We start from the raw sequence: 13,586 nt of genomic DNA, 5'->3' as shown, positions 1-13,586 counted from the left end.
CTTTAAAATTTATTTTTCTGGTACAAATTTGGTGTTACTGCCAGATGGAAATGTGCTTTACCATCTCCTAACATCTGGGTCCCAATGTACTGCCAAAATACTGTCACTTTTAATTTTAACTGAAAATGGAGAACTCAGAGTCCTAAGCTCTGCTCTACTACCGTCTTATAGTGTCATCTATGAGGCATCTTAAAAACTTTCAGAATATGTAACCAAATATGTAAAGAAATTATGAAGATTCATTATTATAAAGTATTTCTGTTATAGAAATATATGCTATATTGAACAGTTCCAATATCAAGTTTTCTTAACTTCTAGAAATGAAGTGTTATTTACTTATACAAAGTGAAGGAATAATAGGATGTAACTAATTAGCATGTGTGATAGAGACATCAGAGAGAAACTTGTGGACCAAGATGCAGGGCTGGAGATCTAGCTCGAGATGTCTGTCAAGAGAAGATTCCAACGGAATATCCCCCGAGGGGCAATTGGGGGGCTATGGCTGGCAACATGGAAGAGAAACTGGGCTTTTGGTCTCTGTGTCTCTGACTGGAGGTCATTCTCTCGCTCCCTGGAAGTTTGAAGCTGGCTGAAAGGACCCTGGGGGGAAGGGGGGGAAATGACTTGGCTTTTGGACTTGGTCTCTGACTGGGAGACACACTCTCCCTAGAGGTTTGAAGCTGGCTGAAAGACTTTTGTGAGGCTGACTTGATTTTTTTTGTTTGTTTGTTTTCTCTGACTCTGAGCAGTTGAAGTTGACACTGAGAAGAGAAACAGCTTTTGGGGACTTGGTCTCTGTCTGGTTCTGAGCAGTGGAAACTGATCAGGGGAGAAGCTTCTGAGTTGGTGGTTTATAAGAGAGTTGAGCTGGCCAGGAGAGAAGGAGAGATTTTGAACTTTGTTTCTATCTGGGTTTAAGCTGAGAGACCTTAATGATTTTTTTTTTTTTTTGTGAAGAAGAAAGAAGATATTGAAAAGTCATTGACCTCCACCTTCCTAACTAAGAGTCACACTAGTGACTCCCCAAAACCTCAATTTTATCTCATTAGATTAGGGAAAATCCTCATCCCTCTTACCTCAGTTTCCCATCCTGTTATCCCAATAAACCCCCTGACAGAGAAAGCAACCAGAGTATCTTTATAGTTCACTCAGGAGGGAAGAAAGGAGCCAAAGGCTTCAAGAAGAATTGGGAGGTGAGGGAGGCAAAAGGGAGAGGTTGGTTAAGGGAGGGAGGAAGGGAGGCAGGAGTTAGGAAATAGATTGATCCATCAACAATCAGTAGGGATCAAGAGATAAGACCCCAGAACAAACCCCAGAGCAGCATCCCTTGTGTACCAGCATCTCTGTTTATGTGTGGCATCCCCCAGCATTTCTGTTCTACCTCCATTACTGATAAGCAGGTTAAGGTTCCCTCAGTAGTTCTCTCTAGACACAGTCAAGTCAGAGAACAACAGTCATTGCTGAAGAAACAGGTTCCCCTCGGTTTATCCTCTCTAGTTCAACAAGTAATAAGTTTCCTTCAGTTTACTCTTTATTACACATGATATAGCATTGAGCATGATAAAACACTGACCCTGAAATCGAGATCTGCTTCAAAACTTTGTAAATAAAATTTTCATCTTGGGGAAATCCCTTAACTACTCTATTTATAAAATAGAAATTATAATATCACCTATCTTACATAGTTGTTGTTTGTAAAGATCAAAAGGGATAATGTATGTAAAGTGTTTTGCCAACCCAAAAGCACTATAAAAATATGAGCTACTTTTATTCTAATTTTAACTTGTGGTAGTCAAGTTCTCCTTGGGGGAAGTGGAGAAAGGAAAGTATTTAAACTTAATTGTGTATTGGTGATTCAGGTACCTTCAGAAAGACCAATGATAACATTATCTACCAAAGGATCCCTCTAATTCTTGACTAGAAAGCACAATAGTGTCCTAAAGTTCATTGAAAATAATGCCACTGGACTTCTGGGAGTGGAAAGTGTAAGGATAATTTTAGGGTTGTGACCCAATCTAAATTAATTTGGTTACCAGAGAAAATCCCAAATAAAATACCCAAGTCAATTTGGAAATTTATGGTGATTTTAATTAATATAGTGGGAAGGAATTAAAGAGAAGAGAGAGAAAGAGGGTATAGGATTTCTCCCACCTGGCATGTGCCAGGGAGAGTTCAAAGACCTCTGCCATGAGGTCTTTGAAGAAGATTAGAGGCATTTCTAAGAGGATAGTGTTTGGAAGGTAAAGGAGAAAAGAATCAGCCTAAACTCTGAGAGAGCTCAGTGAAGATGCCTCACCTGAACTAGGCTATTAAGCTTCTCCCAGTATAGTATCAAGGAAAACTCACCGCCAAACCCGATCAATAGCTGCCACCACACCAAGATGCCACCAGAGCCACCTCTTCACCGAAAGAGACTGGAGAGAGGAGGTGATGTGAAATATATGGACGGTTTTTACATCACTTTCCTGCATATCACATGTACCAATGCTAGCTTAAGCTTGACTTAGGCCAGCCTAGGGGTCTGTCAGTTGTTTCTGGTTTGTCATTTGCTAGCACATGTCTGTCATAGGCCATCCTCCTAAATACTTAATCCTTAAGTATGGGTGTAGACATTCCTGTTTTTAAAAGTTAGACTAAGTAGTGTGGAGTAATCTAAAGTTCACAAGAGAGAGCACTCAGCTGAGCTCTCCCAACATTACCCTCCAAGCAACTTTAAAATAATGTCTCAAATTGAATTCTGGAGTGGCAACAAAAGCCAATAAAAGGTCAGTGTAAGACATTCTTCTAGTCTGAGATAACATAGGAGGTCAGTGATATCTGTGACATAGTGGTGGAGGAGGCTGGCCCAGAAGCCATGTAGACAAAACACCAATGGTGGGACTAGGTAGTGATTACAGAAGTAACAGCAGCTTTACAAACTCTCAAGCCAGAGACAAGGTAATGGGACCTGGCAACTTGTCAGAAAAAGATTACAGGGTACCCCTGTGCTAGTAGGACCAGATGCTATTTGGCAACTCCATTGTCTATATCCATTTCTGGGTCATAGTTTAAGGGTTAAGAGGAAAACTTTTGGCCAAGAGAGAATGGAAGCCCAGAAGGATAATATCACTTTTAGACCTAAAGGACCAAGAACCCTAAGAAACATAATCATTTCTTGTCCCAAGGGAAAAGGGGCCCTGAAAAGAAGTATCTATTACTAGCAATTATAAGGAATCAGGGACTGTTCCTGGGTAAGGACCAGAGTGCAGATCAAGAGAGCAGTGATCACACTTTACTCCAGATCACATTCACCTCAGAAGCACTGAAAACTTCCAACCCCACAGAACTTGCTCTGGAAACAATAGTGAGAAAAAGACTGAAGCTTGGGACAGTGTCCCTCCCCTCCATGTTTGGAACAGAATCCAACATTAACATATAATAAAAATAATTAAATGTTTTATTCCATATCAAGAAATAGAGTGAAAAATGAGCAAAAAACAACAACAAAAAACCCCACTTGAATATAAAAAGCATTATGGTGACAGGAAAAGATCTAGAAATAAACTCAGAAGATAATGAAATCAAAATTGCTATAAACAAAGCCTTAAAGAAAAATTGTGAGTTGGATACAAGCCCAACAAGAATTTCTAGTAGAGTTAAAAAAAAGATTATTTTCAAAATCAAATAAGAGCATTAGAGGAAAAATTAGGTAAGGAAATGAAAGCAAAGGAAGAAAATTATAAAAGGGCAGTTAACATCTTGGCAAAAGAGGAACAAAAATATTCTGAAGAAAATAATATGTTAAAAAGCAGAATTAGCCAAAAGGACAAAAAGGTACAAAGGCTCACTGAAGAAAATAATTCTTAGAACTGATCAAGCTAATAATTCTATAAGATATCAAGAAACATTAAAACAAAATAAAAGAAAAGAAGACTGTGAAATATCCCATAGGAAAAACAACTGACCTGGAAAACAGATCAAAGAGAGATAATTTAAGAATGACTGGATTACCTGAAATCCATGCTTAGATCAAAGAAAGAATGTCTATTTTCACATTTCAAGAAATTGGCATGGAAAACTGCTCTGGGGGGACAATTTAACTAGAGGGTAAAATAGAAATGGAAAGAATACACTAAATATTATTTGAAGTAGATCCCAAAATGAATCCCAGGAATATTATAGCCAAATTCCAAAGCATCCAGATCAAGAAGAAAATATTAGAAGTAGCCAGAAAGAAACAATTCAAATATCATGAAGCTACAGTCAGGATCACACAAAATTTAGCAGCTACTACATTAAAGGAACAGAGGACTCTGTAATATGATATTCCAGAAAGTAAAAGAGTTGGCATTATAACCAAGGATAATTTACCCAGGAAAACTGAGTGTAATCCTTTAAGGGAAAAAGGCATATTAAATAGCTGACTTTTAAGGATTCCTGATAAAAGACCAGAGCTTAATAAAAAATATGACTTTCAAATATGACTCAAGGGAAGTATAAAAAGGTGAACATGGACGAGAAATCATAAAGGACTCAATAAGGTTAAACTGTTTACTTTTCTATATAGGAAAATGATATGTGTATCTTCTAAGAATGTTATTATTATTAGGGCAATTAGAAGTGCAGGACTGAATTGATGATGTTAGAATGACATAAAAAATGAATAGGCAAGAAAGAGAGATGCCTTGGGAGAAGGGGAAAGAGAGAAAGAGAGGAAAAATGGGGGAAATTATCTCATATAAAAGAGTCATGGAAAGAAAAAACTTTTACAATGGAAGGGAAAATAGGGAGGGGGAAGGCAAGCAATGGTTAAATATCACTCAAATCTATATTAGTTCAATTAGTATATGTATACTAATTGAATTGTATGTACGTGTGTGTGTGTATATATATATGTATATGTATACATATATATATACACACACACAAACATACTCAAGTAGTAACAGAAATCTGTCTTGCCCAAAAAGGAAATAAGAGGAAAGGGTCAGAGAAGGGGTGGAGTGATAAAAGAGAGGGCAAATAAAAGAAGGAAGTGATCAGAAGCAAGAGACTTTAGAAGATGGACAAGATAAAGAAAGGAAGAGAGAAGGATAATGAGAAGAAAATAAAAGCAAGGGAAATGTAGAGTTAGTAATCATAAATGTGAATGTGAATGAGATGAAATCATCCATAAAACTAAGCAGATAGCAGAAGTGATTAGAAAACAGAATCCAACAAGACATTATGTATAATAAACACACTTGATACAGAGACACACATAGAGCTAAAATAAAGGGCTGGAGCAGAATCTATTATTCTTCAGCTGAGGTTAAAAAAAAAGCAGGAGTTATAATCATGATCTCAGGAAAAGCAAAAGCAAAAAGAGAACTAATTAAAAGAGGTAAACAAGGAAACTACATCTTACTAAAAGGAACCACAGACAATTAAGTAATATAAAAAATAAACAATCACACCATATAGCATAGCATCCAAATTTTTAAAGTTAAATGAATTATAGGAGGAAACAAACAGTAAAGTTTTACTAGTGGGGATTGCAACTTTTCCTTCTCTTTGCTAGATAAAACTAACTATGAAGAGGTCAAAGGGATGAATAGAATCTTAGAAAAAATAGATATGACAGACCTCTGGAGAAAACTGAAAGGGAATAGAAATAAGCAGACCCTTTTCTCAGCTGTACATGATACCTTCATAAAAATTGACCATTGGGCATAAAAACCTCATAACCAAGAGTAGGAAAGTAGAAATATGAAATGCACTTTTTTTTCAGACTATAAGGAAATAAAAATTACATTTAATAAAGGACTATGGAAGAAGGTTAAAAGTTAGTTAGAAATTAAATAATCTAATCCTATAGAATAAGTAGGTCAAAGAATCAGTAATTTCACTAAAAAGAATGACAACAATGAGATAAGATTCCAAAATTTGTGAGAAGCAGTCAAAGCAATGCTTGAGGGGAAATTTGTATTTCTAAATGTGTATATTAATAAAAGAGAGAAAGCATAATGAAAAATGCTTTCAATCTCTAGACAAAGAATAGGAAGAGTCTAAATGCAGATAGAAGCATCTCATGTTTCACTTTATTTTCTTCATGGTTTTTTTAATGTGTCTTCTATGATGAATATGGAAATGTTTTATATGACAGCACATGTATAATGACAATCAAATTGCTTGTCATCTCAGAGAAGAAGGGAGTGGAGGGAGAGGAGAGAATTTAAAACTCAAAATGTTAGAAAATGAATGCCAAAACTTGCTTTTGCACTTAACTGGGAAAGAAGAAAATATTATGGAAGGGAAAAAAAAGAGAGAAAGATCAGATCAATGGATTGGGCATGCAATTAAAAAAAAAAACTAGAAAAAATATCTGCAATTAAACACCAAAATGGGAAGTCTGAAAAACCAAAGGATTAATAAAATTGAAAGTAAAAAAGACCATTGAAAGTAAAAGAACTAGGAGCTGATTTTAGGGAGAACGAAGAATAATAAAATAGATAAACCACTGCTTTATTTGGTTAGTAAAAAAGAAGGAAGAAAAACAAATGACCAGTTTCAAAAATGAAGAGTAAATTCACCACCAATGAAGATGAAATTAAAGCAATTATTAGGGGCTATTTTGCCCAATTATATACCAATAAATTGAACAATCTAAATGAAATGGATGACTATTTACAAAAATTGTAAACTGTCTGGATTAACCAGAAGAGGAAATCAGAATACTTAAATAACTCTATCTTAGAAGAAGAAATCAAACAAGACATCCGTAAGCTCCCTAAGAAAAAATCCCCAAGACAAGATGGATTTACAAGAGAATTCTATCAAATACTTAAGGAACAATTAATCCTAACACTATATAAACTATTTGAAAAAAAAAAAGGTTACGAAGAAATCCTGTCAAATTCCTTTTATGCTACAAATGTGGTTTTGATACCTAAAACAGGGAGAGCAAAAACAGAGAAAGAAAATGATAAATAAATTTCCTTAATGAATATTGATGCAAAAAATTTTAAATAAAATACTAGCAAAGAGATTACAGCAATATATATCAAAGATCATATCTCATAACCAGATAGGATGTATACCAGGAATACAGGGATAGTTCCATATTAGGAAAATCATCAGCAGAACTAAGCATATCAATAACAAAACCAACAGAAATCATGATAGATAGATGGAAAAGAAGCCTTTAACAAAATATAACATCCATTCCTATTTAAAAACAACTAGATAAAGCATAGGAATTAATGGAACTTTTCTTTTTAATAATATTTTTCCCCAATTACACTAAAATTTTTTTTCCAAATTCCCTCCTTTTATTTCCCTATTAGTCATGTTGTGAAAGAAGACACATAAAAAAAACTCAAAAGGAAAATAAAGCAGAAATTTTCTGTTTCAATCTGCATTCAGACTAATGGAGCTTTTCATAAAATGATAAGTAGTTTAAATGATCACTCTATTGCAAATATTAATAATATGGAAATAGGTTTTGAACAATGATACATGTATAACCCAGTGGAATTGCTCATCAGCTCCAGAAGAGGAGAGGGAAAGAACATGAATCATGCAACCATAGAAAAATATAATTAATTAATTAATTAATTTTTGGGAGATGATAAGTAGTCCTATCTAAAATCAAGAGCAAGGGACAAACTTGAAGCCTTCCCCAAAAAAAGATCAGGAGTGAAGCAAGAATATCTATCATAACCACTATCATTCAATATTGCACTAAAAATGCTAGCAATAAGACAAGAAAAAGAAATCAAGGAATACAAATATTTAATGAAGAAACAAAAGTATCACTCTTTATAGATGAGGTGATCCTATACTTAGAAAATCCTAGAGAACCAACTTGTTACAGCAATTAAGAACTTCAATAGCATTGCAGGATATAAAATAAATTCACATAAATTATCAATAATTTTATAAACTACCAACAAAACCCAGCAAGAGGAAATAAAAAGAGAAAAAAACCACTTAAATTAACTGCAAATAATGTAAAATACTTGGGAGTCTACCTAATAAGAAAAACTCAGGGATTATATGGGCACAATCACAAAACGTTTTTTACACAAACACAGATCAAATAACTGGAGAAATAGTAACTGCTCTTGGGCAAGACAAACCAATATAATAAAAATGACGATTCTACGTACATTAATTTATTTATTCAGGGCCATACCAATCAAACTACCAAATAATTACTTTAAAGAAAAAATAGTAACAAAATTCATATGGAAGAACAAAAGATTAAGAATTTCAAGGGAATCAATGAAAAAATGTGAAAGATGGTGGTTCCAAATTTCAAACTATATTACAACATGTTAATCACCAAAACAATCTGTTACTGGCTAAGAAATAGAGTGATGCATAAGTGGAAGATTAGATACATAACCATAATAATCTAGTGTTTAATAAACCCAAAGATCCAAGCTTTGGGGGTAAGAACTCAATATCTGACAAAAATTGCTGGGAAAACTGGAAAGCAGTTTGGCAGAAACTAGGCATAGATCCACATCTTATATGCCACATATTAAGATAAGGTCAAAATGAATAAATGATTTTAAACATAAAGGGTGATTGCATAAGTAAGTCAGATCTTTAGAGAAGGGAAGAGTTTATAAATAAGATAGAGAGGGCTATTGGAAATAAAATGTTTATCACATGAAGTTAAAAAGTTTTTGCATGAACAAAACAAATGCAACAAAAATGAGAAGAAAAGCAGGAAACTGGGAAAAAATTTACAGCAAGTTTCACTGATTTTTTTACAGCCTCATTTTCAAATATATAGGAATAGAATCAAATTTATAAAAATAAAAACCAGTCCCCAGCTGATAAATAATCAAACTATATAAAAAATAGTTTTAGATGAATTGAAAGCTAGCAATAATCACATAAAAATGCTCTAAATCATTGCTAATTAAAGAAATGCAAGTTAAAACAATTCTGAGATTCTTCACATCTATCAAATTGGCTAATAGGTCAGAAAAGGACAATGAGACATGCTGGAGGGAATATAGAAAAATTAGAACACTAACACACTACTAGTGAAGTTATGAATTAATCGAACCATTCTAGAGAACAATTTGAAATTAATCCCAAAGCATTATAAAACTACATACCTTTTGACCCAGCAATGCCCCCATAGGTCTGTATTCCAAAGAGATTGAAGAAAAGGGAAAAGGACCTATTTGTACAAAAAATTTTATACCAGTTCTTTTTGTGGTGGCAAAGAACTAGAAATTGGGGGGGGGGGGGCCCTAGGTGACTCAGCGGATTGAGAATCAGGCCCAGAGATGGGAGGTCCTGGGTTCAAATTTGTCCTCAGACACTTCCTAGCTTTGTGACCCTAGGCAAGTCACTTGACCCCCATTGCCTAGCCCTTACCACTCTTCTGCCTTGGAGCCAATATACAGTATTGATTCTAAGATGGAAGGTAAGGGTTTAAAAAAAAAAAAAGAAAGTAAGGGAGATTCCCATCAACTAGAGAATGGTTGAACAAGTTGTGGTACATGATTATGATGGAATACTACTGTGTTTTAAGCTTTCAGAATTGTTTCAGAAAAACCTGGTAAGACTTCTACGAACCCTTGCACAGTGTAGTAAGAACCAAAAGAACATTGTACACAGTAACATGATCAATTGTGAGTGACTTAGCTATTTTCAACAATACAATGATCCAAAACAATTCTGAAGGACTTATGATAAAAATACTATCTACCTCCAGAGAAAGAACTGTTGAACTCTAAATGCAGATTGAAGCATACATTTTAAAAACTTTATTTATCTATAATGCATTTGCTTTGAAAAGAAACTTTCTACCTACCATTCTTGGAGACAACATTGACATCCATGGTTGTTATGTCTTTTGTACAACTTGCCAACTTTTCCTCCTGGGGGGCACTGAACGTACTGAGTCCAGTTATTTTGTTGACATAGACCATTCTACCCAGTGATACATCAAAATGTTGCTGCCAAGCAGAGGAATGTGCCATTGACTCTTCATCCTTAGAAATGCTTGTTTTGGTATTCTCTTTCTGAAAACAAGCTGCAGTTTGATCATCTGATGAAACTTCCAAGTGACTTATTAAAGCTGTGCTAGGAGGGTTGGCTGTTTCCAGTTGCTGTTCTGAAGATATGGTGGGGATATTTGGGCCTGTATGGACTTCAAGAGATGAATTCCCGGACAACACCAAAGAAACATCATGTCTCATTGTAGAGTCTTCTGTTGTTGTATTAATCAGCAATGACTGACTAGTAAAATATGAATCTGTATTATTGTTATTATTATTTTTGGCAATTTCTTGAACAGCAGCATTTGAATCTGGGATGAAGCTACTATCTCCTCTTATTCTATGCATATTATGAGATAACTTACAAGAATTCTGGACTAACACATTGCAGAAGGTACTCTCTTGTGTATTGAAGCTGGGGAAAGAGTCCTTAAAATGTCCATTGCTTTCAGTAGTTAAAACTTCTTTGTTGTGATCTTTCATTCTGGATAATTTAGATGCTAATGATCCTAATGGCTTGTCATCATTGAAAAGTTTTTTGTGAAGCTGAGAATAGTCAGTAAGTATTATAGGACTTTCTGGCACACTGGCATTCTGTTGTTCCAATATCTGCTTTTCCTGGGAAGCTGAAATTTGTTTTGGGGGGATGTGACTTACGGGTTGGCCACTATCACTGGGTTCAGTAGCTATCGCTGTAATTTTACAAATGTTGGAATGGTCTAAGTGACTATTTCCTTTCTGAGACATGTCAGGTTCAACTTGGGAACCAATACTGGTAGTTATTTCAAAATCATTATTAATACCCCGAATTCCTGAAGGCAGAAGATTCTCAACCTTTCTATCTTGTCTCTTAAACTTCTCTAAAGAGTCTGGATGTGAAAACAAACTTATTTTCTTATGAGCAAAGGGTGTGGAAAAACCAATCAGTTTTTCTGTTTTCTTTCCCTTATTTGAAATGTGTACATTCAAAGGAAAAGTAAAGGAAGCATTAGATAACAAGTTATTTGAATGTGATTGCTTACTGCTTTTCTTATGAATTGGCTTGTTTTTATAGATTCCTATAGTTTTGTTTTTTGGTCCATCTCTTATATTTGTTAAGCAAAAATGTTGATTGACTGGTTTAACAGATTCTTCATTTAAATTCTTATTTAACTCTGTAATATTTAAGATCTCAACTGAACTTTGGGTTTTGTTTCCAAATATTTGCCTAGCACTCACAGGACCAGGTTGATTATAATTTTTTAAAGAAAAGTCTATTTCAGATGATTTTGATTGTGGGGTTTGTATCACATGAGTTATAAAGCCAGTGGAACATAACTGAACTTGTCCATAGCTAAAAACTGTCTCTCCTCTATCACAATTAGAGTCTCTGCTTGTTGCTCCATCTTCTTTAAGTCTATCACATGTCTCTGGTAGTAGCCTCCCAAAAGATTGAGGTTTGCATGCCATTTCAGGGGTATCTTTAAGCCTCTGTTGTTGTCCTTTACATACACTGTTGAAACATTTTCCATTAGTCTGTTCCTTTTGTAGATATAGATTTTCTCCACTGTCTTCAAGGTAATGTGGAGTAAAAAAGGTATTCTTTAACACTTCTGCATTGGTTCCACAGTGATTTTCTGAAAACTCAAGTTCTAAACAAGTATTTTTAGTATTATTTTTTTCAGAATCTGTGAACTTCATTTCCAAGACATTTGGTTCTGATCTGGTGCCATCTTGACAAGGTACAGATGACTCTATCATATCATTAAAGTATGTGTCATTGGGGTCACTGCTGGTCAATACTTGGCAATCTTTTACTTGTTCGATATCTTCTTCCCTCCCACAAGCCTTTAAAGTAATGCTTTCCATGGCAGCTTTTCTTTTCACAGTTTTAGACTTCATATTAAATATTTCATAAGAATCCATGATATTTTCACATGCCTCCTGAAAATTGTTCTGGACACACTTTTCATCAGAGGCCATAGGCTGAAGAATAGCACTAAATAAGGTCAAGCCACTGTCTTCATTAAATTCTTTAATATCCTCACCTGACAATTCTACAAATAACTGTTCTTGTTTTAAAAAAGTTTTTATCCCTTCCTGAAAACAAACTAGGATGGTATCCCAGTTCTTAAATTCAATTAGAGTTTTTGCTGGGTCTAGGCAAACATCATACTCACAAAATTGGCATTTCACATTGAGTACATATATCCCATAGAGTTCTGGGTTTGACCTATGCCGAGGAGGGCTTAAACTCATTTGCTTACTTGCAAAGCTGCCCTTTGGCCTGCAAATAATACTTTCTTTCCTTAATAAAAAGTCAATGAGTTTATGCAATCTTGTCCTTAAAACCAGTCTTTTGTTCACAAATAAAAACTGCAAATTTTTATTATAATGTGCTTCAGAACTGATATATCCACTTAGTTCAAATTCTTTATATTTAAATTTGATTTCTCTTAACTTTTGTGACTTACCTAATCCATAAATTTGACAAAATCGAGAGCATGTATCTTTGGTTTTGGGAAGCTGAAGAACCATAGAACCTGAAATATCATTTCTCAAGGAGAAGGAGATGGATGGGTGCATCAGTGAGAGTGCTTCAATCCTTTGCCTAACCTTCTCAAACTCCAATCTGGGATCCATGCATTTCCTTCTCACTGGTAACTGGTAAAATAGGTTATATACAGTAACTGTTGTCCCCGAACTTGGTCTAGTCACCTCCGCCTCACAAACTTCTAGGGTTTTCCCATTCTGAAACAGTTTCATAAAAGTTTTCACTGTCCTGTTTGTTTTGGATGAAATTTCTACAGCACTGGCCATATTTGCTATGCTTGATAGTGCCTCCCCTCGAAAACCATAAAACTTTGGGTTCTCTAAGTCTTGGACAGATTTGCATTTACTGGTGAAATATTGTTTTCCAACTCTCTCTATATCATCCCTTTCCATTCCAGATCCATTGTCTATAACCTGAACCTTGAAAGTTTCCATGTTTATTCTCACAGCCACGCATTTTGCATCAGCATCAATGCTGTTGAGGGCAAGTTCTTCAATACATTGGCTAAGGGAGCCGATAGCCACACCAGAACGGAGTTTAACTTGCACTTCCTCAGACAAACATTTGATCATGGCAGGTAGAAAACTGGTAAGAACTGCAGTATCCTTTTCTGATCCAAAATATTTTCCTAGAGAAAACAAAGAAAATCAAGGCTCTGAAAAATTTGAAACTTTTTCATTTGTATCAATAAATTATCTAGTACATCATTACAACTGTTTTTGTCACAATCATTGTTTGTAAATATTATTTAAATCAAATCTTTCTCTCACATTGCTACTAGATAATATGTAGCACTGTATCTTGACAGAACTCTTATTTAGTACAATCTATTTAACATTCTAATGTTAATAGTCAATAGGTAATATTGTGTCTTGGCAGAACTTCTTTTAGTGCAAACTATTTCTAAGACAATAAATCTCAAATCTCATGTTAAGTTCCTCTCCTTTCTAAGTTCTATGTGCCATAAGGTAGATAATAGTATTCCATTCAGAAAGTAATCTACAATGGAGAGAAAAATCTCGTTATTTTACAATCAATAACAATAAACTCAATTCACTATGGAGGAC

General features: G+C 34.8%; 1 protein-coding gene across 6 annotated transcripts in view; it reads right to left on the bottom strand.

Moving 5' to 3' along the window:
• MLH3 (mutL homolog 3) overlaps positions 1-13,586 on the bottom strand; it is a 37,310-nt gene that overhangs the window by 22,604 nt on the left and 1,120 nt on the right. For all 6 annotated transcript variants that reach the window (XR_008914969.1, XM_056810679.1, XM_056810681.1 and 3 more), the window contains exon 2: positions 9,800-13,147. Coding sequence is in view for 5 of the 6 variants with exons in the window: in XM_056810679.1 (XP_056666657.1) it covers positions 9,800-13,091 (3,292 nt within the window). In the remaining variant the exon portion in view is untranslated. The remainder of the gene's footprint in view (positions 1-9,799; positions 13,148-13,586) is intronic.

The sequence above is a fragment of the Monodelphis domestica genome, chromosome 1, assembly GCF_027887165.1.
Source record: "Monodelphis domestica isolate mMonDom1 chromosome 1, mMonDom1.pri, whole genome shotgun sequence".
In the NCBI taxonomy this organism is placed as follows: domain Eukaryota; kingdom Metazoa; phylum Chordata; class Mammalia; order Didelphimorphia; family Didelphidae; genus Monodelphis; species Monodelphis domestica.
The sequence above is the reverse complement of the archived record's forward strand: the minus strand, read 5'-3'. Positions and strand labels throughout refer to the sequence as shown.